Here is a 27,300-nt window from a genome sequence, read left to right as displayed (position 1 = left end):
TTTTATTTGTAATGCGGCATAAACTCTCCAGACAATCAATCCAGGGGGTAAGAAAATGAATTCACAACTTAAGGATCCTGCACCCAATGTACGGACAAGCTAACAGAATCAGAGTGTTGCGATACAAAATGTCGGAATTCGGAATGTTGACATGTCATATGTCGACGTTCACAATGCTGATAATGACTGATGTGAATGGCCAAATATTCCTTGTAAAGCACTGTGGAATATGTGTGCGCTATATAAATAACTGGAAATAAATAAATAATGACATAATGTTGACATTACCTGGTCAGTATGTCAACATAGCGTTGTCAGCTGATTGTACCCTATCCGCAGACTAACACTAACTGCAGCCTAACCCTAACTGCCGCCTAATCCTAACTGCAGCCTAATCCTAACCGCAGCCTAGCCCTAACCGCAGCCTAGCCCTAACCGCCGCCTAACCCTAACCGCAGCCTAACCCTAACTGCCGCCTAACCCTAACTGCCGCCTAACCCTAACCGCAGCCAAACCCTAACCGCAGCCTAACCCTAACCGCCGCCAAACCCTAACCGCAACCTAATCCTAACCGCAGCCTAGCCCTAACCGCAGCCTAGCCCTAAACGCCACCTAACCCTAACCGCCGCCTAACCCTAACTGCAGCCAAACCCTAACCGCAGCCTAACCCTAACCGCAGCCTAACCCAAAATACAGCCTGATCCTAACCCTAACTGTAGCCTGACTCTAACCACAGCCTAATCCTAACCGCAGCTTAACCTTATCTATAGCCTGACCCTAACTGCAGCCTACCCTAACTGTAGCCTGACTCTAACCACAGCCTAATCCTAACCGCAGCCTAACCTTAACTATACCTGACCCTAACTGCTGCCGGACCCTAATCACAGCGTAACCCTAACCGCAGCCTGACTCTAATCACAGCCTAACCCTAACTGCAGCCGAACCCTAACCGCAGCCTAACAAAAAACACAGCCTGATCCTAACCCTAACTGCAGCCTAACCCAAAACAAAGCCTGATCCTAACCCTAACTGTAGCCTGACTCTAACCACAGCCTAATCCTAACCACAGCTTAACCTTACCTATAGCCTGACCCTAACTGCAGCTTACTCTAACTGTAGCCCAACTCTAACCACAGCTTAACCTTAACTATAGCCTGACCCTAACTGCAGCCTACCCTAACTGTAGCCTAACTCTAATCACAGCCTAATCCTAATCGCAGCCTACCCTTAACTATAGCCTGACCCTAACTGTAGCCTACCCTAACTGTAGCCTGACTCTAACCACAGCCTAATCCTAACCGCAGCCTAACCTTAACTATACCTGACCCTAACTGCAGCCGGACCCTAACCGCAGCCTGACCCTAATCACAGCGTAACCCCAACCGCAGCCTGACTCTAATCACAGCCTAACCCTAACCGCAGCCTAACCAAAAACACAGCCTGATCCTAACCCTAACTGCAGCCTAACCCAAAACAAAGCCTGATCCTAACCCTAACTGCAGCCGACCCTAACTGTAGCCTGACTCTAACCACAGCCTAATCCTAACCGCAGCTTAACCTTAACTATAGTCTGACCCTAACGGCAGCCTAACGCTAACTGCAGCCTACTCTAACTGTAGCCCGACTCTAACCACAGCCTTACTTTAACTATAGCCTGACCCTAACTGCAGCCTACCCTAACTGTAGCCTGACTCTAACCACAGCCTAATCCTAACCACAGCTTAACCTTAACTATAGCTGACCCTAACTGCAGCCTACCCCAACTGTAGCCTGACTCTAACCACAGCCTAATCCTAACCACAGCTTAACCTTAACTATAGCCTGACCCTAACTGCAGCCTACCCTAACTGTAGCCTGACTCTAACCACAGCCTAATCCTAACTGCAGCCTAACCTTAACTATAGCCTGACCCTAACTGCAGTCTAACGCTTACTGCAGCCGGACCCTAACTGCAGTCTGACCCTAACGGCAGCCTAACGCTAACTGCAGCCTACTCTAACTGTAGACCGACTCTAACCACAGCCTTACCTTAACTATAGCCTGACCCTAACTGTAGCCTGACTCTAACCACAGCCTAATCCTAACTGCAGCCTAACCTTAACTATAGCCTGACCCTAACTGCAGCCTACCCTAACTGTAGCCTGACTCTAACCACAGCCTAATCCTAACCACAGCCTAACCTTAACTGTAGCCCAACTCTAACCACAGCTTAACCTCAACTATAGCCTGACCCTAACTGCAGTCTAACACTTACTGCAGCCGGACCCTAACTGCAGTCTGACCCTAACGGCAGTCTAACGCTAACTGCAGCCTACTCTAACTGTAGCCCGACTCTAACCACAGCCTTACCTTAACTATAGCCTGACCCTAACTGCAGCCTACCCTAACTGTAGCCTGACTCTAACCACAGCATAATCCTAACTGCAGCTTACCCTTAACTATAACCTGACCCTAACTGCAGCCTAACCTAACTGTAGCCTGACTCTACCAACAGCCTAATCCTAACCGCAGCCTAACCTTAACTATACCTGACAATAACTGCAGCCTAACGCTAACTGCAGCCAGACCCTAACCGCAGCCTGACCCTAACCACAGCATAACCCTAACCGCAAGCCTGACTCTAATCACAGCCTAACCCTAACTGCAGCCGAACCCTAACTGCAGCCTAACCAAAAACACAGCCTGATCCTAACCCTAACTGCAGCCTAACCCAAAACAAAGCCTGATCCTAACCCTAACTGCAGCCTACCCTAACTGTAGCCTGACTCTAACCACAGCCTTACCTTAACTATAGCCTGACCCTAACTGTAGCCTGACTCTAACCACAGCCTAATCCTAACTGCAACTTAACCTTAACTATAGCCTGACCCTAACTGCAGCCTACTCTAACTGTAGCCAACTCTAACCACTGCTTAACTTTATCTATAGCCTGACCCTAACTGCAGCCTACCCTAACCACAGCCTAATCCTAACTGCAGCCTAACCTTAACTATAGCCTGACCCTAACTGCAGCCTACCCTAACTGTAGCCTGACACTAACTACAGCCTAATCCTAACTGCAGCCTAACCTTAACTATAGCCTGACCCTAACTGCAGCCTGACTCTAATCACAGCCTAACCCTAACTGCAGCTGAACCCTAACTGCAGCCTAACCAAAAACACAGCCTGATCCTAACCCTAACTGCAGCCTAAGCCAAAACAAAGCCTGATCCTAACCCTAACTGTAGCTTGACTCTAACCACAGCCATATCTTAACCGCAGCTTAACCTTGACTATAGTCTGACCCCAACGGCAGCCTAATGCTAACTGCAGCCTACCCTAACTGTAGCCTGACTCTAACCACAGCCTAATCCTAACCGCAGCTTAACCTTAACTATAGCCTGACCCTAACTGCAGCCTACCCTAACTGTAGCCTGACTCTAACCACAGCCTAATCCTAACTGCAGCCTAACCTTAACTATAGCCTGACCCTAACTGCAGCCTACCCTAACTGTAGCCTGACTCTAACCACAGCCTAATCCTAACCGCAGCCTAACCTTAACTGTAGCCCAACTCTAACCACAGCTTAACCTTAACTATAGCCTGACCCTAACTGCAGCCTATCCTAACTGTAGCCTGACTCTAACCACAGCCTAATCCTAACTGCAGCCTAACCTTAACTATAGCCTGACCCTAACTGCAGCCTACCCTAACTGTAGCCTGACTCTAACCACAGCCTAATCCTAACTGCAGCCTAACCTTAACTATAACCTGACCCTAACCAATTGTAGCCTGACTCTACCAACAGCCTAATCCTAACCGCAGCCTAACCTTAACTATACCTGACCCTAACTGCAGCCTAACGCTAACTGCAGCCGGACCCTAACCGCAGCCTGACCCTAACCACAGCATAACCCTAACCGTAGCCTGACTCTAATCACAGCCTTACCCTAACTGCAGCCGAACCCTAACCGCAGCCTAACCAAAAACACAGCCTGATCCTAACCCTAACTGCAGCCTAACCCAAAACAAAGCCTGATCCTAACCCTAACTGCAGCCTACCCTAACTGTAGCCTGACTCTAACCACAGCCTAATCCTAACCGCAACTTAACCTTAACTATAGCCTGACCATAACTGCAGCCTACTCTAACTGTAGCCAACTCTAACCACTGCTTAACTTTATCTATAGCCTGACCCTAACTGCAGCCTACCCTAACTGTAGCCTGACTCTAACCACAGCCTAATCCTAACTGCAGCCTAACCTTAACTATAGCCTGACCCTAACTGCAGCCTACCCTAACTGTAGCCTGACACTAACACCAGCCTAATCTTAACTGCAGCCTAACCTTAACTATAGCCTGACCCTAACCGCAGCCTGACTCTAATCACAGCCTAACCCTAACTGCAGCTGAACCCTAACTGCAGCCTAACCAAAAACACAGCCTGATCCTAACCCTAACTGCAGCCTAACCCAAAACAAAGCCTGATCCTAACCCTAACTGTAGCTTGACTCTAACCACAGCCATATCTTAACCGCAGCTTAACCTTGACTATAGTCTGACCCCAACGGCAGCCTAATGCTAACTGCAGCCTACCCTAACTGTAGCCTGACTCTAACCACAGCCTAATCCTAACCGCAGCTTAACCTTAACTTTAGCCTGACCCTAACTGTAGCCCAACTCTAACCAAAGCTTAACCTTAACTATAGCCTGACCCTAACTGCAGCCTACCCTAACTGTAGCCTGACTCTAACCACAGCCTAATCCTAACTGCAGCCTAACCTTAACTATAGCCTGACCCTAACTGCAGCCTACCCTAACTGTAGCCTGACTCTAACCACAGCCTAATCCTAACCGCAGCCTAACCTTAACTGTAGCCCAACTCTAACCACAGCTTAACCTTAACTATAGCCTGACCCTAACTGTAGCCTGACTCTAACCACAGCCTAATCCTAACTGCAGCTTACCCTTAACTATAACCTGACCCTAACCAATTGTAGCCTGACTCTACCAACAGCCTAATCCTAACCGCAGCCTAACCTTAACTATACCTGACCCTAACTGCAGCCTAACGCTAACTGCAGCCGGACCCTAACCGCAGCCTGACACTAACCACAGCATAACCCTAACCGTAGCCTGACTCTAATCACAGCCTAACCCTATCTGCAGCCGAACCCTAACCGCAGCCTAACCAAAAACACAGCCTGATCCTAACCCTAACTGCAGCCTAACCCAAAACAAAGCCTGATCCTAACCCTAACTGCAGCCTACCCTAACTGTAGCCTGACTCTAACCACAGCCTTACCTTAACTATAGCCTGACCCTAACTGCAGCCTACTCTAACTGTAGCCCAACTCTAACCACTGCTTAACTTTAACTATAGCCTGACCCTAACTGCAGCCTACCCTAACTGTAGCCTGACTCTAACCACAGCCTAATCCTAACTGCAGCCTAACCTTAACTATAGCCTGACCCTAACTGCAGCCTACCCTAACTGTAGCCTGACACTAACCACAGCCTAATCCTAACTGCAGCCTATCCTTAACTATAGCCTGACCCTAACTGCAGCCTGACTCTACTCACAGCCTAACCCTAACTGTAGCCGAACCCTAACCACAGCCTAACCAAAAACAAAGCCTGATCCTAACCCTAACTGCAGCCTAACCCAAAACAAAGCCTGATCCTAACCCTAACTGTTGCCTGACTCTAACCACAGCCTTATCGTAACCGCAGCTTAACCTTAACTATAGTCTGACCCCAACGACAGCCTAATGCTAACTGCAGCCTACTCTAACTGTAGCCCCACTCTAACCACAGCCTTACCTTAACTACAGCCTGACCCTAACTGCAGCCTGACTCTAACCACAGCCTAATCCTAACCACAGCCTAACCTTAACCGTAGCCTGACTCTAACTGCAGCCTAACGCTAACTGCAGCCGGACCCTAACCGCAGCCTGACCCTAACCACAGCGTAACCCTAACTGCAGCCTGACTCTAATCACAGCCTAATCCCACATGTAACCTAATCCTAACTGCACCCTGACCCTAACCACAGCCTAACCATTACCACAACCTAACCCTAATCGCAGCCTAACCAAAGCCTAAACCTAACCGAAGCCTAAGCCTAACTGCCGTCTGACCCTAACCAAAGCCTAACCCTAACTGCCCAACCACAGCCTAACCCTAACCATTACCGCAGCCTAACCCTAACTGCAGTTTAACCCTAACACTAAAATGGACTGTTGACATTCACAATGTCGACATACTGACAATTATGACAATGTCAACATGGTATCCATTTTGATTTTCAACATTTTGTTCATGGCTACATTGTGGTGTTGACATTCTGAATGTGAACATAATGCCTGCACAGCTGTCAGAGTCACCGATGGAGAGTAGGAGACAAGGGAGAGGAGCACCGGTGACGTGGATAGTGCTAAGAGGAGGACATGAGGTTGCTGGGCCCTGCACATTTCAGCTTACATACTAAGGGGAAGTGGTGAAGAGCTGGAGGATGAGCTGGGAAGGTTCCATAGAGGAGGGGTAAAGAATAGGACTGATCCTTTATGAGCAGGGCTGGTAAGTGTTTATAAGGGCACGTTTATAGCTGGGTACAGTTATTGTCTGACTTAGTGAGGCAGTGAGTCCCAGAGGAGGCAGGCACATTGGAGCAAAGCCTTGGAGGTGAGTGTGAGAGGAATTGAAGTTGAGGCAGCGAGGTGAGGCGGGGTCACAGGCGGAGTGGAGAGGGTGGGAAGGAGTGCGGATAGAGATAAGGTTAGAGCTAGTTGCATTACTTTAATAATAATTTATATTCCTGAGCGTATTGTTTAGAAAGTGGTTCCATAGCCCAAGAAACTAGTCCCTCTAGGAACTAGAGACTGTGGGAGTCATTCAGACACGGTCGTTAGCGCCGATGCGCTCGGACCGGGTCGATGGCCCCCCACAGAGCATGCGCATGACGGCGCCGGCGCCGTCGTGCGCATGCGTGAGACCCGCTACGACCGACAGCGCCGGTCGTAGCGGGTCTCGATCCGAAGGGGGCGAGCTGTCGATGTTGATTGACAGCTCACCCCGTTTGGAAGGCGGGCCGGGGGGGTGGCAGCCCAAACGGGGGCATTCCCATGGACAGAGCCGAAAGCTCTCCGGGGCTTACGACAAGGGAGACCCTACCCTAGGGTCTCGTCGTAAGCCCCGATGGTCTTGACCATCGCGACCATCACCTTAGGCGGTCGTAAGGCTGTGGGTGTTAACTCACAGCCTTACCACCGCAAAGGAGGACGTCTTGAAAATTCAAGACGTCCTCCCCTCATTCAGACCGACCGCAAGCTCTGTGCGACCGGCTCTGAATGAGGTCCTGTATCCATGAGTTCCAGCCAATCTTTACTATATACATGTCTATGGTTATAAGCAGATCACTACCATAAGGGATCAATGTAAATAGAAATGAGTGCTGACTAACCATCTTTGAGAGAATAATAGAAATTTGAACTCACTCATGCATCTACTGACCACCTGCAGACACTGGCAAATAACAGACATTATTAGAAGTATGGTGTAGTGATAAAACCCATACCAGACATCTCAGACAGGGGCGTATCTACCCATTGGCCAGGATGGCACTCGCCAGGGGCGCCGACCAAAGGGGGGGCACTGCCCGGCAGTGCCACCAGTAGCCAAGGGGTGGATAAGTCTCCCGGCCCCACAAGTGTAGGGCAGACCGCAGTGATAGCGGTCTGCCCTAGACAGTTTACAAACAGACAGCCGCCGCCGCCGGCTGTGTGTTAGTAATAGCAGCCAACCAATGAGAGTCAGACAGACTCTCATTAGCTCCTGCGTCGTCCGCGGAGGGAGCCGGCTGGAGCTCACTCATGAGCTCCCTGTGCCGGCTCCCCCCGCAGCATGTGATGGGAGAGACGTCATACGTCATGACGTCTCTCCCATGCAGGAGAAGAGCGGGCCGGGACTCATAGCGGACAGCGGCGGTCATGTCAGGAGTGGGGACCAGGTAAGTTAAATTTTTATTTGTTCTTTGTGTGTGTGTGTAAGCCTGCCACTACAGGGGGGGGGGGCACTGAAATAGGGGGTGTCCACTATAGGGGACTACTACTGGGGGCACTGTATAGGGGGGCTACTACTGGGGGCAATGTATAGGGGGGACTACTGGGGGCAATGCAGCATAGGGGGGATCACTACTGGGGGCACTGTATAGGGGGGCTACTACTGGGGGCACTGTATACTACTGGGGCAATGCAGCATAGGGGGGATCACTACTGGGGGCACTGCATAAGGGGTAGGGGGGCGCCAGTACATTACATTGCCAGGGGCGCTTGGATCCCTAGATACACCCCTGATCTCAGATTCCTTACATCATTCACTACACGAGTGAGGGATTTCACAAAGTGCTAAATACAAAGATTTATATATCTATTTATATGTTATCTGAGGAATCATCTCCTTCCTCACAAGGTGAACCCCAGCAAAACTGTAATCTAACTATACACAGCCGACTTTAGAGAAAATGCAAAACTTCTCCCTTGGCTGAGATCTACCAGCGACTAGAAACTGTTTATAGTACTGATAAGCTGGGTACACATAGAATGATATATCGGGCACATCGGCTAATGTGTACCCCCAATTACGCGCTCCTTTGGGTTGAATGCAATATTGTGTGATTGGCCGGGCTGCACGCCCAATCATATACGATATTGCATGCGGGGCTGTGTAGTTTAATGAGGGACGGAACGTGTGATCATCCTAACTTACTGCTACATGCTCCTTCCTCCCAACTACCCCGTCTGTGGCACGCCTGTTTCTCTGCCCCTCCCCTTTAGAATGAGCAGGACCCTCTACCCTCTTGTGTTTCTCCTTCCTTTATTTTCATCTACTAGGGCACCTAACACTTGGTTGCTTATGCTGTTGCTATTTTGGTGTTATGGTTGCTAATGTAGCAATGTATTATTATCCATGTCCTCGTCCTGCATTGTATTGTAAGTCACTGGTCACTTATTTGTTTAAGTAAGGCGCTGCAGAACGCTTGTGGCGCCATATAAATAAAAGATGCTAAAAATAATAATAATAATAATCCATCCTTCATTAAATCTTCTGAGTGTGTACCGGCAATCTTCATGGTCCGGGGCGAAGGGTAATCTCCTGATCATCAGTAAGATTGACGGTCGTTTGCGGTGTACCCACCATAACACTTTGATACATATGTAAGAACTGATACAAGTTTGAAACAAATGTACCAGGTAAATACTTTGTACCTATTATCAGTCTCTAGTACCGGGTATGCAGGCGGGAAGCCAGCGGACCTAATCTCGACAGCCAGCTTCTCGACTGTCGTATGCCGGCAAGGGTCTAAAGACAGGCGTCGATATGCCGATGCCTGTCATTAGACATAGGCCAGGAGCCCGACGCCCGGCATCCCAATCGAAGGGACACCGGGCACCGAGTGCGGATAGCTGCGGGGGGAGGGTTAGGGTTGCCAGGGTTGACTTAGGGTTTAGGCACCCCCCTGGGAGGTTAGGTTTAGGCTAGGAGAAGGGGGGGTTAGCGTTAGGCACCCCCGGGTGGGGACTTAGGTTTAGGCGGTGGGGTTAGGTTTAGGCACTTAGAGGGGGGATTAGGGTTAGGCACCCCTAAGGGAGGGTTAGGGGGCAGAAATAGGTTAGTATATACTTACCTTTGACGATGGGGATTTCCTCCTCTGCCGGGCATGGGTAAATCATACTTATTCCCTAGTTCTAAACCTGCAGGAGGACACTTACAAGCACATCTAGCCACCTTTATAGCATTTTATTTTCATACACTGACACTATTTTAATGCAGCTTTCTTACTTTTTCTATATATCTATTGTTTTAATATTTTGTTATGTATTGTGATAAGGTCGGGGTAGGGGGTCCCTCTCCTGGGGTAGATGGACACCACCTTACACACAGCAGCCAGGAAACAGCAATTCCAGACGTGGATTTTCGTACAAGCTGGTCGGCGCCAGTTTTTATTGTGCAATATCAATAATCACAGAAACAAAACATAAAATAAACCCTGGCCCGGCTGGGTAGTAACTAGACAGTAAGTTCCCTTACTAACAGAACACTAAATAAATCCCCATCCACAGTGCCTTCTGGTTTGTAGCCAACAGTGGCCCTGATTCAGAGCCGGACGCTCTGACGGAGCGCTCGCTCTGAATCAGGGCCGTCCTTCTTAATTTTTAGAGCGGCCTCCTGGCCGCTCATATAGCTGTGGGAGACCACCCACAGCTATAGTGAGCGGCCAGGAAGATGGTCGCAATGGTCAAGACCATCGCGACCGTCGGGCTTGCGACGAGACCTTTGTGGTAGGGTCTTGTTGCCGCAAGCCATGGATTGCTTTCGGCTCTATCAGAGCCCAAAGCACTCCCACTGACATCACTTGTGATGTCAGTGCGGCCGGCCCCAGACAGTAGGCATTTCCATGGGAACACCTCCATCTGGGCAGCCACGCCCCCGGCATGCCCACCAAAGGGGGCATGCTGTCACTCACCATCGACAGCACGCCCCCTGTGTTACGAGACATGGAGCGTCGGCTTGCCCGTCGCTATCCGGGTCTCGCGCATGCGCACGACGGAGCCGGCTCCATCGTGCGCATGCACACTGGGCCAACATCGACCCGCTTGCGAGCGGGTCTGAATCAGGCCCTGTGTCTCAGAACAAGCTAACCTGCGGGCCTGCTCTCCCATGTATGAGACACTCAGCCCTAATTAAACCCAGCATAAATCAGCCATTTCCAGGTTCAAGCCCTAATGAGCCTGCTACCAGGCTGAAAGGCCCAACACCTGGAGTGCCCTGTGGATGGAGCCCTCCCTCTCCTCACATCCACACCCCCAGGACCCATTCCGGCTTTTCACAGAAGCCGACATTTCTAGTCTGCTTTATCCAACAGACTTCTCCTGGGGGTTTTAAAAGACATAAGACAGGAATCTGGGACAGATATAGAAGCCATTCCACACTTCTCCAGTGCTTCTATCACATATCCCCCCTTTGTTTCGACCTGTGGGGTGGAACAACTGCAGCCCCCAAACAATGGACACGTGACAAAGCATCTGCATTGGCCAGCTGGCTTCCTGGCCTGTGTTCTACTGTAAATTTAAAGGTTTGTAATGCCAAGAACCACCTTGTTATTCTCGCATTACTGTCCTTGTTTTCTGACATCCACTTCAAATGGGCATGGTCAGTGATCAATCTGAACTTCCTTCTCACCAAGTAGTACCTGAGAGTTTCTAATGCCCATTGTATGGCCAATGCTTCTTTATCGACCATAGCATAGTTTCTATCATGTACATTTAATTTCGGGCTTAAGAAAAAATCGGGTGTTCTTCACCCTCTTTGCTTTGGGACAGGATCGCTCCTATGCCTAAATCTGACGCATCAGTTTGTACAACAAACACTTTGTCAAAATCAGAGGTCATCAGAACTGGTTGGTTACATAACACTATTTTTAACTCCTGGAGAGCCTTCTCTGCTTCAGGACTCCATTCCACCATGACTTTCTGTTTGCCTTTGGTAAGGTCAGTCAGTGGGACTGCAATGGTGGCAAAATTGGGTATAAACCTCCTATAATACCCAGTGATCCCTAAGAAGGCTCTCACCTGCCTTATAGATGGAGTCCAACACTGCTTGTACTCTGGGCAAGTGAGACTACCAATCAGGACTATGAATGACTACATCATCCAGATAAGCAGCAGCATACTGACTATGGGGCCTTAGAATACTATCCATCATTCTTTGAAAGGTAGCAGGTGCCCAATGTAGCCCAAAGGGCAACATCTTGTATTGAAACAACCCCTCTGGTGCAAAAAAAAGCTGTCTTTTCTTTGGCGTTCTCAGTTAACGGCACTTGCCAATACCCTTTGGTTAAGTCAAGAGTAGTTAAATATCTGGCTGTCCCCAGCCTTTCAATTAGTTCATCCACCCTAGGCATAGGGTAGGCATCAAATATTGACACACTGTTCAATTTCCGGAAGTCATTGCAGAATTGCACACTCCCGTTGGTCTTTGGAATGAGCACAATAGGACTTGACCACTCACTATGCGATTCTTCAATTACACCCAACTCTAACATTTTTTTAATTTCCTTCGACACTGATTCTCTATGGGCTTCTGGTAACCTATAGGGCTTCAGGTTAACCTTAACCCCTGGGTCAGTGATTATGTCATGTTTAATGACCGTGGTTTTCCCTGGTAGGTCAGAAAACAGCACCCTATTTCTGATCAGAAATTCCTTAACTTCCTGCTGTTGACTGGCTGACAGGGTTTTTGCCACTGTCACTTCGGGTACCACGGGCCCTGGGTTTACTGGAGGGGCTCAGACGGCTGACAGTGCAGCTCTATCCTTCCAGGGTTTTATAAGATTTACATGCTATATATGTTCTGGCTTTCTTTTCCCCGGCTGGTAAACTTTATAATTGACCTGCCCCACTTTTTCTAAGATTTCAAAGGGTCCTTGCCATTTAGCCAAAAGTTTATTTTCTACTGTGGAAACCAACACTCTGTCTCCAGGAGCAAAGATGCGTAACCACTACTTTCCTTAGCATGTTTTAAAGTTTTATTAAATCTCTCCACTAACCCATCGGTCTGGGGATGGTACACAGAGGTTCTTAACTGATCAATTTTAAACATGCATCATAACTCTTTCATGATTTTTTACATAAATGGCGTATCTTGGTCAGTCAGGATCTCCTTAGGTATTCCCAACCTGCTAAAGACATGGACTAATTCTCTAGCAATGGTCTTGGTTGATGTATTGCGTAATGGTATCGCTTCCAGGTGCCTGGTAGCGTAATCCATTATCACCAGAATATATTGATGGTCCCGGGCAGATTTAATTAATGGCCCAACCAAATCCATAGCTATTCTTTCAAACGGAAACTCAATAATGGGTACCGGAACCAGGGGACTTTTGAAATGAGGCTTTGGAGCATGATACTGACATTCAGGGCAGGATGCACAATAGTCAGATACCTCTTTATCGACCCCGGGCCAGAAAAACCTCTGCATAATTCGCTCAGTGGTTTTCTCTACCCCTAGGTGGCCTGCTGTTATATGACCATGGGACAGATCTAACACTGTTCTTCTGTAAGCTTTGGGAACTATTAATTGTTCCACAATATCTTCCCCCTTGTTAGTCACCTGATACAACAAATCCTGACATACTGCCATGTGAGGATATGACAAAGGACTATTTGGGTCTATGGGTTTACCATTGATCACCTTGACATTCTCCCTGGCTTTTACCAGAGTAGGGTCATTTAACTGCTCCACGGCAAAGACCTCTCTTCTGACCTCTAAATCAGTCAGACGATCAACTGGCTCAATAACACTTCCCACCTCAATGTGAGGCACATCACTTGGCGAGCCACCATCATGCTCCGCATTCTCTAGTTCGCCAATCATACTAGAAAAAGGGAACATCTCTGACTCTGAAGAAACTTCCTCTGCTACTACGCCAGTAACCTTCTGAAACTAGTCAGGGTGATTTACCTCTGTGCAAAATCGGCTTTCCCACAACTTCCAGAAGTGAGCAAAGTCTCTCCCCAATATTGCATCATACATTAAGCCATGTACCAAACCCACAGAGACTACTGTGGAACCACATGGTATTTGATGTTCACTTCTGCAGTAATGTAATAGCGAGTGTCCCCATGTATGCAGGTCACACCAACAGTTTTTCCCTTACGTTTCAAGGGGTTCACCAGCTCAGCTTTCATAAGTGTCACCAGGCTACCAGAATCTAACAGAGCCTGTATACGGTTGCCTTCTACAGTGAGTACACACATGTGCTTATCCGGTCAGCAGTACAGGCTGGCTGTGCAAAGAAAGACCCCCTGCGGTATTCATGAGCAGTATCACATTGCATAGGTTCAGAGGTAAGTGAACAATTAGCTGCAATATGGCCGAAGCCACCACATCGGAAACACTGAATCATATTATTATCTAGTCTTTTATGGGGTAGGAACCTTCCTGGCCTGGCTGGCCTGTCTCCAGGTTCCACACCCTCAGTCTTAAGTACATTCCATCGCCCAGCACCCTTCTCCCCTGGAACAGTCTTACCAGTGTCGATGGGAGTTCGCCGGTGCGTCATCGGGGCTCAGTGGGGCAGACTCAACAGCTCCTCAGCCACCATGTACCTCTCCACCAGTTTGACTAACTGGTCTGGGGACTTAGGGTCTGCATGGCTCACCCACTTGCGCAGAGATGTCGGTAGCGATCACAGATACCAGTCCATCATGACTCTTTCCACGATCTGTGGTCCTGTCAGCATCTCGGGCTGTAGCCATTTTGTGGTTAGATGGACGAGGTCATGCATCTGTGAACATGGAGGCTTTTACATTTGGAACTCCCAGCGATGGACTCGTTGGGCCCGAACAAATGAGGTGACTCCCAAGTGAGTTAGGATATCCCGTTTTAGCTTTGCATAGTCCTTGGCATCAGCCATGCACAAATTATAGTAGGCCTTTTGTGGTTCTCCAGACAGGAAGGGTGCTACAAGACTTGCCCACTGTTCCTTGGGCCAACTCTCCCTTTCTGCGGTTCTCTCAAAGGCCGTAAGATATGCCTCCATGTCATCACTCGGGGTCATCTTCTGCAAAAATGGCTGGCGCGTATGGAGCGAGTGTGGTTTGGAGGGTCAGTGGAAGCATCTCCAGTCCGGGCTACTAGGTGTTGTACCACCTCTTTTATAGCCTGGCTGTTCTCCACTAAGGCCTGGCGGGTTTCCTCGATGGTAACTTGCTGTTGCCTCTGTGCTGCCTCCAAGGCCAATAACTGCACCTGGGTGGATTCCTGCAGGACTCTGGTAGCTTCTTGCTGAGCGGACGTAGCCTGAAGCAAGGCCTTTACAACATCCTCCATGTTGTCCTTAGGGGTAGGCTGGAAGCAGAACCTGGCCTCTCTGAGCATCTGCTAATGCCACCTTCATGGATTACACAATTTCATGCCTGTCCGTTTAAATTTTAAAGGATACATTTTTCCTTGCTGCAACTTCAGTGTGTGCATGCCCGCATTCTCCACCAATTGTGATAAGGGCGGTGTAGGGGGTCCTCTCCTGGGGTAGATGGACACCACCTTACACACAGCAACCAGGACATAGCACTCCAGACGTGGATTTTTGTACAAGCTGGTCGGTGCCAGTTTTTATTGTGCAATATCAATAATCACACAAACAAAACATAAAATAAATCCTAGCCCATCTGGGCACTAACTAGACAGTAAGTTCCCTTACTAACAGAACACTAAATAAATCCCCATCCACAGTACCTTCTGGTTTGTAGCCAACAGTGTCTCAGAGCAAGCTAACCTGCGGGCCTGCTCTCAAAGGTATGAGACACTCAGCCCTAACTTCACAACACCTTGAGTGGCCTTTGGATGGAGCCCTCCCTCTCCTCACATCCACACCCCCAGGACCCATTCCGGCTTTTCACAGAAGCTGACATTTCTAGTCTGCTTTATCCAACAGACTTCTCCTGGGGGTTTTAAAAGGCATAAGACAGGAATCTGGGACAGATATAGAAGCCATTCCACACTTCTCCAGTGCTTCTATCACACTATATAAATCCAAAATTATGTGAAAGTGAAAAATAAGAAATAATAATAATAATAATAATAATAACAACATTATTTCATAGTTAGGATATGTGAATACTAACAAAACTGACTACATCTATTCGGTTAACAAAATTGGTTCATACACATTTTAACTTTGAGGTTGGATATAAATTCTTTTCTAATGAAATAAATAAAAAAATAGTGTTTTTATATTAAGGGTCTGAGGGACTGATTCTGAGATTTGCGCAATGTTGATTTTTTTAGTCGCTGCGCAGGTGTGAAAGCCGCACTGCGCATGCATAGCGATTGAGTTACGGTTATGCTCCCACAGAGTATTCACTAACATGGAGGAGATGTACTAAGCTCTGAAAAGTGACAAACTGGATAGTGATAAACCACCAGCCAATCAGCTCCCAACTGTCATGTTATAGGCTGTGTTTAAAAAATGACAGTTGGGAGCTGATTGGCTGCCCATATCTAAAATGTGTGAAAATTCCTGCAATGCAGAATTGCCTATTATGCAATATTCAGGTAAAGAGAATGCATTTGTTATGGATAGTTCCTAAAGGGGTAATCTCATTAGACACAGTAAGAGACCATTTCAGCCTGGTAATGACTCAGGAATTCAGTAACAGCAGCTTTGCACATGTAGTGAGGGTGGTATCCAATTAGCCCCGCACATTGTTCAGGTGCTAAGAATCCCCCTGAGCTATCCAATTAGCCCTGAAGTTCGCCCGATGCCAACACTTATCGCAGCTTTTTTTTCAAGACCTGATGTGTCCCTAGAAAAATTCCACGAAAAGTGCAGTTTTTTCGCCCCTTGAATGCCGAAAACGCATAGCTCCGTGATTTTCCGGATATTTTCAGGGGAGAATGTTTTCAGGAGAAATATCCTATTATTTCATCCAAAATAATAGGATAGGGGAAAAAAATCCCTGTTTTCCGCCGATCGCGGCTAATTGGATACCCCCTTAGGCTCTATAATTATTTGCCTGTGTCTTATATATGACTTTTGAAGAGCTTTGAGATTAAACTTTAGAACAAAGTTAAAGTGGCCACACATGGCCTAATCCTCGTTCTCGGCACACCCACTGACATGATCTCTCTGTGTCCAAATGTTCTTAGCCTTTTGTTGATGACCATCGGGTTGCATGCAGGGTTGGACTGATCCACAGGGGTACAGGGGAAATCCCCGGTGGGCCCTATGCCTGAGGGCCCACCCAACTACTCTAGGTATCAGGTTCCAGACCTCAAATCATACATTGTTACTTAATTATATGGTCAGTTACCTGGTGGAGTAGTACCACTGATCAACATGGGCGCTTGGCTCATTTCTATAGAAGCTACAACCAGATTTGCCTATTGGTTAGCCAAGCCTCTCTGGTGGCTGGCCACACCCCCTCTGGGGTCTGGCCACACCACTTAAGCATGGGCCCCTACCACTGCATTCCCCCGGTGGGCCCTTTATGCCCCAGTCCGACACTGGTTGCATGTGCACAGTGCTACTCGCATACAAGCTGAAAACATTGGCTACTTGCATGTGGCATCAAGGTAGCGGGCACCGTTGACCCACCGTGTTACCTATTCTCTGTGACCGCTGCCGAATGTTTAAGCGCCTGGTAAAAACAAAGCGTGGGGCTCACTTACAGTTCTGCTCAGCTACATCTTTGTCCATAGCGCAGCATCTCGCGTTTGTGCTGCGATCGGCTACAATGAACTTGGGCGCAACTGTATGCCCTTGTGAAATCGCCAAAAGGCTGAGCTGGAAACACACCAGAATAATAAGGAGACACCGCAGACTAAAGCAGATATTATTAAAATGAAACAAAACTTTTCCAAGTAAATAAACAACAATGTTCAAAAAATAATAATATTTCATATTTAAATAAGACATTTAAAGCATCATCAAACGATTATAAGTTGGCATGTATGAATTCAGTGTTTAATGATTAATTGCATGCTGGATTAAAAGGGAGCGGAGGAGTCAGAGCAACAAAGCCGGTTATTGGCCCATAGGATTGAGTATATGGAATAGGACAAGGATGTGGGGATGATAGAATAGCAGCAGAATGGATAGGACTGATCTATAAGAAATAACTATGAGAATGAGAAGTGGAGAAGGGCTACAGAAAATAACAGGAGCAAGAGCTGGTAATCTACTTCTGTAGTGTCACTAAGCAGCACCACCGGGCAACTATGCCACTTAGGCCCGTATTCAATTTGGAGCGAAAAGCCGAGATCGGCGATGACATCATTTTGCCAGGCGGAAAAGTATCGCCGTGTTCAATTTCAAAGACTTTCCGCCTGGGCGGTAAGACAATGCAATGTAATAGGTGAAAAAGTTTCACCTATGAATTGCAGGCGGAGAAAAGTACAGTATTGGGGTTTTGGGGTAACTGAAAATGGGGGGCAGCATATTTTAAAGTTGCTAAGGTAAAGTTTAAAAAATCGTGAAAAATCCACCTGGTGCAACATTACGGGAACCCCCGAGCAGGCTTAAGACAGTCCCCCAAAGGTAAACTGCGGCAAAAAAATGTTTTTAAAGACTTTACAAGACCCCCAAAAAAGTACTTTCATTTTGGGGGCGAAAAAAACTAAAGTTGGGGTACACACCTAAAAACTAGCGAAATAGACTCCAGGGGGGTCCCCAAGTATGCCCCAGGTGTTTTTTACTTTGCAGGTGCTTGCACCAGGTGGATTTTTCACGATTTTTTAAACTTTACCTTAGCAACTTTAAAACATGCTGCCCCCCATTTTCAGGTACCCCAAATTTGCTGGGACTAGTTATTTTCACAAAAAAACCTTCTAAATGCTATTATTCACCCCTTATGCAAAGACGCAAAACAGCACCTATTGAGAACATTTAAAAACCCTAAATACCTTCAGCGGGGCTATTCGGGGGTATCCAAAGTAAACCCCCATGTCTGTGCATCTTTTGTGGGGTGTCAGACTGATTTCCCCAAATCTGACAGGACTTTCCGCCTGTTTCAGTTTCGCCGGGTCCCATTTTCGCGTCCTTTCAAATACATTGATTGATTGTATTTTGCATGCAGGGTAAATACTACACACGATGTATTGCAAAACACTAGCCTTCCTGGTGCTGATATTTAAATATGATAAAATCATATAATTGATACCTGCTGCCAGTAACTTGGGTCTAGTTAGGACCCTATATATAATTTCCAAGAGGAAAAACGAAAAAGATTTAAGAAATAATTACTGCGCTGGTATTCAATAACCGTTTTCATTAATACTCACACATAATAAATTAAGATTTGCTTTCTATTAATATTCAGGAGGCTTGTTCAAATGCACCAATAATAGTTTTATGCAAAACATCAACATATGTTAAAAGCCAAACAACTACACATATATAGCAGCAATCCTCATATGCCACACCAATTTTGATAGTTGAAATCTATCCTCATATAGTATATACCATTGGTGTTCAAACATATAAGAAAGTGCACACATAAATACTCATAAAATGCTTCACATATATATAAATATATAAAAATCACAGATTTTGTGTCCCTTTTGCTATTTTCAGTGATTGAGAATACAAATTCCTCAACAAGATACTGTAATTGGATTCCCCCACTCTCGTAACCAGCCAATGTAATGGTAAATTACCGTTAGTCCATTTCACCGCGTGCACTAGTCTCCAGGGGCGCCGAGAGAGGGGGGGAGCGGGTACTAATTACCCAGGCCCGGGCATTCTAGAGGGGACCGGCGGGGCCCGTGTCCGACGCCACTCCACCCACCTCCCTCTTACATCACAGCAGCCCAGCACACGCTGCTGTGTGCTGGGCTGCACTGGGAGACTGCTTGCGGCTAAGCAGCAGCCGCAGCAGTCTCCTATGCCTGTGGGGGGAGCATACGCCGGGCTGAGGGGGCTCACAGCGCCCACTGCCCAACACGCGGAGCTGCCAAAATATTATCTTTACTTTTTCTTTTTCCTAAGGGGGCATGACCACGCTTCCCACGATTAATCCATGCCCCCTTTTTACCCGGGCCCGGCGCGGATCTTGGCGCGCCTGCTAATTTCACCCATCACCGTCAATTGACTTTGCCTCTCTTTCTATCACCCTACATCTCTCCTCTCCTGTGCCTCCAAGCCGAAAGGATTGTCTATCTCCACCTCACCTCTGTCACGACCAGGGTTTCTCGGCATAGTGGTCGACGGGTAATACCTGTGAGGTCACTATGGCGGTGGGCGTCTGGCGGTGGCGCTGGTGTTTGGCGAGGGGCATTGGCTGTGCGTGGTTCTGTGCGGGCATGTTGTCACTCTGGGCTGGTGAGGCCTGGTGGTGCTTCCATTCCATTCGGCATGGGCGCCACCATCTTGCCTCCGGCCACGTGATGCAACCGTCCAATCCTGGTGTGTTACGTGCTCTCTCTGGCCAGTCACGGTACGGCACTCGGTATTTAGGGAGGTTCATAGCCTCACTTCATTGCCAGTGCCACGTGTTTCCCAGCATAGCTGAGAGAGAGTTCCCTGTGCTCACCACCTGTTACCTGTGATACGCTACCTGCTTGTCTGCTCCAACCCCGCTGGTCTACCCTGCATCCTCCATTACCTTCCCCTTGCCTGAGTACCTGAGTCTGCTGTGCACCCTGCAGCTTGCCTCCACTGACACTCTGCTGGATAATCCTTCCTCAGCCTACATTCTTTATTTCAGCCACCACACCTGATTTCTCCAGCCTGTCATCAACTGGACAATTCCCTATTAACCAGTCACTACCTGGACAGTTCCCATTGTCTGCCACTACCTGAACATTTTCTATTTAACCAGTTACTACCTGGACATTTTTCATTGTCTGTCACTAACTAGACTTTTTCCCATTACTTCACCACAGTTCCCTAGTGCACTTAGGCCCTCATTTAGAGGCGGTCGTAAGCGGCCGCTCTGTCGTAGCCTAACGATCGAGAATAAAAAAACACAATCGCACGGCCGGGCGATCGCAACCAAAGTGACGCTCGTACATGAATAAAGCGCCTCCTCTAGCTAGAGAGTGATAGGTATCGTCCAAGGAGGGGCATTACTCCCCAGGCTCTTGCAGCAAACCTAGATCTTTCTGCGGTAATGGGGACCTGTGAAGATCCTTGTTCCCTTGTCCATTACTATAACAGGGATGTGACAGCTGCAATGGATATTATTGCCCCTGTGCGTATACGACCCCTCATACCACACCGTCAAGCCCCTTGGTTTGACAATAGTGTTAGTGAACTCAAGAAAAGGGGGCGTAGACTTGAAAGACGATGGAGGAAGACGAACCTGGTAGAGGATAAGTTAACACTAATCAAACATATAAGAGAATATCAATCAACACTCACACTCAGAAAACAGAGTTCCTTTCAAATTAGATCAAGGCAGCAAACAATAGCCTGGCTCAGCTTTTCCGTACAGTGGAGATGCTTTGCTAACCAGCATGCCTGCAGCACGATGAATCCCTCTCCCAGTCAAGATGCAATGAGTTTGCAAAATTCTTTGCAGATAAAGTATCCTCCATCCGGGCTGGAATCCCCACAGTGCCATCAAAGGATTGCCAAACTACCAAGCCTGCCAAGGTAAGCCACCTGTCTCCCTGGAACAGCTTTGACATAATGGATGTAAAAGACATGGCTAAAATTATCAGAATGTTGCGACCCACCACCTGTGATCTGGACCCTGCCTCAATCAAGCTTCTCATAGGGTGTATGGAAATGATTGGCCCTGTAATTGCAAAAATAGTTCAATGCTCTTTGCAAACAGCCATTTTTCCAGAACCACTAAAGGAAGCAATTGTTAGACCACTTCTTAAAAAACCTAATTTAGACCCCGACTGCATGATCAAATATAGACCAGTATGAAACCTTCCTTTTCTAGGAAAGGTCATTGAGAAAGTAGTGGCAATGCAACTGGAAACCCACCTGTCTACCCATGATATTTATGATCCATTCCAGTCAGGATTCAGGAGAAGACATAGCACTGAAACAGCCCTGGTATGTGAGCTTAATGATCTTCTGATGGCAAGAGACAGAGGTGATTGTTCAATCTTAATCCTTCTGGATCTCTCTGCAGCATTTGATACTGTGGACCACGGGATTCTAATTGAGCGCCTGAAAATTTTCTGTGGTCTGGATGGCACAGTCCTTAGATGGTTCAAATCATTTCTCACCGGCAGGTCACAGAGAGTTTCTTCTGGAGTAAACTCTTCATCACCAGTGTCACTTCCATGCGGTGTCCCACAGGGTTCTATACTATCCCCCATGCTTATTGCAGTATACATGTTGCCACTGGATGAAATAATCAGACGTCATGGCCTGGTCTACCACTGCTATGCAGATGATACACAACTGTACCTGTCCTTTGCTCCAGGTACAAAGGACCCCATAACAACCCTAAATGGCTGCCTAGCTGAGCTCCAGGAGTGGATGAGTGCCAGTTGGCTGCGACTGAACCCTGATAAAACAGAGGTTCTTATGATAGGTCACAGGACAGGGCTACAGCATAGCCAACCAACAGGACTTATGCTTGGGGGATCAGAATTACAAAACACTAAACATGTGCGGAATCTTGGTGTTGTCCTGGATAGTAGCTTGACACTTAAACATCAGGTATCAGCCATAATCAAATCCTCATTCTTTCATCTGAGGAACATAGCCAGAATCAAGCACTTAATTCCCTCAGAAGATCTGCCTAAAGTCATACATACATTTATATCATCACGCCTAGACTACTGCAACGCCCTCTACCTCAGTCTCCCAGCAAAAGAATTGCACCGCTTGCAGATGGTACAAAACGCAGCTGCCAGGCTATTAACCAACCAGCCCCGTTCCAGCCACATAACAACCATTCTCTACTCCCTTCACTGGCTGCCTGTCACATGGCGAATTGCTTTCAAGATTGGACTAATAACTTACAAAGCCCTTCATGACCATGGCCCAGGGTACCTGAAGCAGCTTCTGATTCCTTACTGTCCCACTCAATTACTGCGATCCGTTGACGAAGGACTATTAACAGTACCTAGAATCTCACGGAATTCGTCTGGGGGTCGAGCTTTCAGTTTTGTGGCTTCAACCTTATGGAACTCACTTCCCCGCACAGTTCAAGAGGCCTCCACTCTAGAATCCTTCAAAAATAGACTCAAGACCTATTCACCCAGCATTTCACTAATGTCCCTTGTTTAAGCTTATTTTGTATTTTGTACTGTAAATGTAAAGCACTTTGAGTCCTTTAGGAGAAAAGCGCTATATAAATAAAATTATTATTATTATTATAGCAGTTAGCGATCGAGTCGATCGTTGTCAGTCGCTGTATGTTAATTTTCTTCTGATGGTTGCGGCCGCTTGTGTTGTGTGCAAATGACATAAAAAATTAACGAAAAAACGCATAGAATAAGCCGTCCCCATGAAATATATTTATTCTTATTATTCTCTATTGCAAACGCAACTGAATCAATTACAAGCCAATTAGCAGTGTTATTAGCAACAACAAACGATTATTAGCTGCTTGCATTGTGTGGCACAAAATAGAAACATCAAACATAACATCAGTCGCATTCGATAGTATCGATTGTACTCTGGTGCTTGAGAGAGCACGTACCCAACCTCAAGCTGTACGATCAGCCAGGCCTCTAACCTGCTCGCAGAGTGACGTTTTACTACTTCCTACCTTCTATGTCGGTCATAGCAGGTAATTTATGTACGCCCCTGAAACGCCCTGAAAACGGTGAGGAACGCCTGCGTTTTTAGACCACCACCCCGTCAACACCCACAAACGGCCTTTCATGTCAATCAACTCCCGGAAGCCACTTCCTGCTCGTAAGCCGTACGATCGACACTTTTTTGGATTGCAAGTTCTCGTACGCACATGCGCACAACTAACCGTACGCATGCATGGTTTGGAAACATCGGATGCGTACGACCGAGGGGCCGTTTACGACCGACTCTGGAATGAGGTCCTTAGTGCTATATCTGGACTTTAGTTTTTGTCATATTCATGTCTATCAAACCACTCATTAAAAGTTCCACCTTTTCATTTAAACCTGCTTCAGTGTCTGCTCCTATCACCACCCCGGGCCCACAACAAAACCAGAACCTCACAACCTCATTCCTCTCCACCCACTCACTTCTTGTACCACTTCAATCTGGTTTCTGACCTAGTGACCTTCTCATGGCTAAATCCATGGGTTACTTCTCCCTCCTCATCCTCTTAGTTCTGTCTGCTGCATTTTACACTTCTCCTCCCCCATTCCATCAGACTTTGTGACTCTTTATTATCATGGATCACCTCATACCTCATTATTAGCTCTCTTCTGTCTTTACCTGTGACTCCCCCCTCCTCCTCACATCCTCAACCAGTAGGTGTCCACCAAGGGTCCGTTCCCAGGACCTATGTCTTCTTCCTCTACACCTACTCCCTTGGAAGTCTCATCAGCTCATTCAGCCTCCAGTACTATACGCTGACCTCACCAGCTCGCTGCCTAGGTGTCATCCTTGACTCTGAACTGTCTTTTGTTCCCCACATTCAATCTGTCTCTAAATCCTCTTACATACATCTAAAAAACATTGCCAAAATTCGTCCATATCTTACACAAGACACTGCAAAAACTCTAATACATGCACTTATTATTTCCCGTATTGACTATTGCAATAATCTCCTTATTGGTCTTCCCAAAAACAGGCTCTCCCCACTACAATCCATTTTGAATGCAGCTGCGAGGTTGATCTTTCTAACCAAACGTCCAGTGTCTGCTGATCCACTATGTCAGTCCCTCCATTGGCTGCCGGTCTTCTACCGTATTCAATTTAAAATACTTACACTCACACATAAAGCTATTAACCTAACCACAACAACATACATCACTTCACTTATCTCAAAATATCTTCCAACTTGACATCTCCGTTCAGCACAAGATCTGCGTCTGTCATCCCCGCGCATTACTTGTTCCCATGCACGGTTACAGGACTTTTTTCGGGCTGCACCCACCCCATGGAATGCCCTCCCACGCACAATAAGACTTTCCACTAGTTTCCAAACATTCAAGTGTTCTCTGAAAACTCACCTTATCAGCTTATCAGATTCCAGGACCACCCACCTAACCTTTTATAGCTCCCTATCTAACTCTCTTCTTATAGTAAATACCTATCACATCTTCTCATTCTTCAATTTAACATCCTCGAGTCCTAACCCTAGGCCAACTTTCCAGTGTGATTGGATTATACAGCTCACCAAGAACATCTGCAGTCGGGCTGGACCAATTTGCAATATGTAGCACCTATCCTTGTGTATCAACACCTATTTCCCTATAGATTGTAAGCTTGCGAGCAGGGCCCTCTTACCCTTATGTATGTCTGTCTGTCTTTTACAACCCAGTAAAATGTTAATTCAAACGGAATTTGCTGCGCTATATAAGTAACTGGTAATAAATATATAATCATGCTTAAAAGTATCCTTCAGTGGCGTAACTAGGGGGGGTCGAGCAGGGTGCTTGCCCTGGGCGCCGTGGGACCAGCGGCGCGGGGGGGCGCCGCTGGCCACGGTCCGGCCCGCCCTAGTTAGCCACCAGTGTAGCGCCGACCACAGTGAGTGCGGTCAGCGCTACACATTTACACAGGACCGGCGCTAGGCTTCCAGCGCCGGTCCTGTGCTGCACGCCTGAGCCCGTTCCCTCCCCCTGAGCGCTTGCCCAATAGCGCCAGGAGGCGGGCTCAGGCTGTGCATAACACACGCATCGCTGCCAGCGCTGGCGGCGATGCGTGTGTTAAACAGCAGCCAATCAGAGTCAGATAGACTCTCATTGACTGCTGCACCACCCACTGCAAGAGCCGGGCTTCCATCCGGCTCCTGCAGAGGGTAATGGGACTGACGTCATGACGTCTCTCCCATAATGCTGAGCGCGCCAGCCCAGGAGGACTGGCGGGCGGCGGCGGGAGCGGTGTCTTGGTCCGGAGCAGCAGCGTGGATTCAGGTAAGTATATTTTTATACTGCAAGCGCCATTGCTCAAGTACCTTGGCGTGTGCACAGTGCGATCAGGGCACACGCAGTCAGCCGATTATCGCTCAACTGCGTAAATATTGGCACTGCGTACCAGTGATGTGCGGTCAGGTGAGGCAGATCCTTTCCTGTCATACTTCGCTATACTCACAAGTTTTAACTATAAAAATGATAAGAAACATGATAAGAAACATGATAAGAAACATGTAAAAGCAGGCAAGCATCCCGGCTGGCCACCGACCCCACTGGACCCCCCACAAACCCCCGCAGCAGAGGGTCTGATGACGCAACTTGCAATGAATCGCGTCACCATCATGACCCCGCCCCCTGCATCACAATGCCGGTAATTTCGGCATTGTGTAGTGGGGACGGGAACCAAATTACGCAATCACGTGACTACGCCCCCGCCCCGCCCCTAATGCAGTGTAATATCCTCAGCCACGCCCCCCGCTACACCGACCTGGCTGCTCAATCCCCCGGGAGGGACAGCGAGAATGTGGACAAGCCTGGCCCAGGGTCATTGAGTACTATATTGATTCCAACCAGTGACTCACATGACATGCTCAGGGCAGTGACTCACATGACATGCTCAGGGCAGTGACTCACATGACATGCTCCAGGGCAGTGACTCACATGACATGCTCCAGGGCAGTGACTCACATGACATGCTCCAGGGCAGTGACTCACATGACATGCTCAGAGCAGTGACTCACATGACATGCTCAGGGCAGTGACTCACATGACATGCTCCAGGGCAGTGACTCACATGACATGCTCAGAGCAGTGACTCACATGACATGCTCAGGGCAGTGACTCACGTGACATGCTCAGGGCAGTGACTCACATGACATGCTCCAGGGCAGTGACTCACATGACATGCTCAGGGCAGTGACTCACGTGACATGCTCAGGGCAGTGACTCACATGACATGCTCAGGGCAGTGACTCACGTGACATGCTCCAGGGCAGTGACTCACGTGACATGCTCCAGGGCAGTGACTCACGTGACATGCTCCAGGGCAGTGACTCACGTGACATGCTCAGAGCAGTGACTCACATGACATGCTCAGGGCAGTGACTCACATGACATGCTCAGGGCAGTGACTCACATGACATGCTCCAGGGCAGTGACTCACATGACATGCTCAGAGCAGTGACTCACATGACATGCTCAGGGCAGTGACTCACATGACATGCTCCAGGGCAGTGACTCACATGACATGCTCAGGGCAGTGACTCACATGACATGCTCCAGGGCAGTGACTCACATGACATGCTCAGGGCAGTGACTCACATGACATGCTCAGGGCAGTGACTCACATGACATGCTCCAGGGCAGTGACTCACATGACATGCTCAGGGCAGTGACTCACATGACATGCTCAGGGCAGTGACTCACATGACATGCTCCAGGGCAGTGACTCACATGACATGCTCCAGGGCAGTGACTCACATGACATGCTCAGGGCAGTGACTCACATGACATGCTCAGGGCAGTGACTCACATGACATGCTCCAGGGCAGTGAGTTGCACTGCATGTGTCTTTGTTATTCCTTCTTCTCTGTCTGTGGTGTGATTGTAATGTTTGGAATGTATACTATGGTTTGCCTTTTTGTATTGTGCTTAGGCTCTTAAGGGGTCTATTTACTATGCCTTGCATGGAGATAAAGTTGATGGAAATAAAGTACCAACCAACCAGCTCCTAACTGCCATTTCACAGGCTGTGGTTGGAAAATGACAGTTAGGAGCTGA

At 47.9% G+C, this 27,300-nt stretch overlaps 1 protein-coding gene across 1 annotated transcript in view; it reads left to right on the top strand.

Annotated features, from left to right (window-relative positions):
- MIA2 (MIA SH3 domain ER export factor 2) overlaps positions 1 to 27,300 on the top strand; it is a 143,721-nt gene that overhangs the window by 51,432 nt on the left and 64,989 nt on the right. Inside the window, exon 9 of the mRNA XM_088464616.1 lies at positions 15,670 to 15,686. Coding sequence (XP_088320742.1) covers positions 15,670 to 15,686 — 17 coding nt within the window. The remainder of the gene's footprint in view (positions 1 to 15,669; positions 15,687 to 27,300) is intronic.

The sequence above is a fragment of the Taudactylus pleione genome, unplaced genomic scaffold (genome assembly GCF_031769625.1).
Source record: "Taudactylus pleione unplaced genomic scaffold, aTauple2 ptg001720l, whole genome shotgun sequence".
NCBI lineage: Eukaryota > Metazoa > Chordata > Amphibia > Anura > Myobatrachidae > Taudactylus > Taudactylus pleione.
Note: the sequence above shows the minus strand (reverse complement) of the source record. Positions and strands in the feature narration are given on the sequence as shown.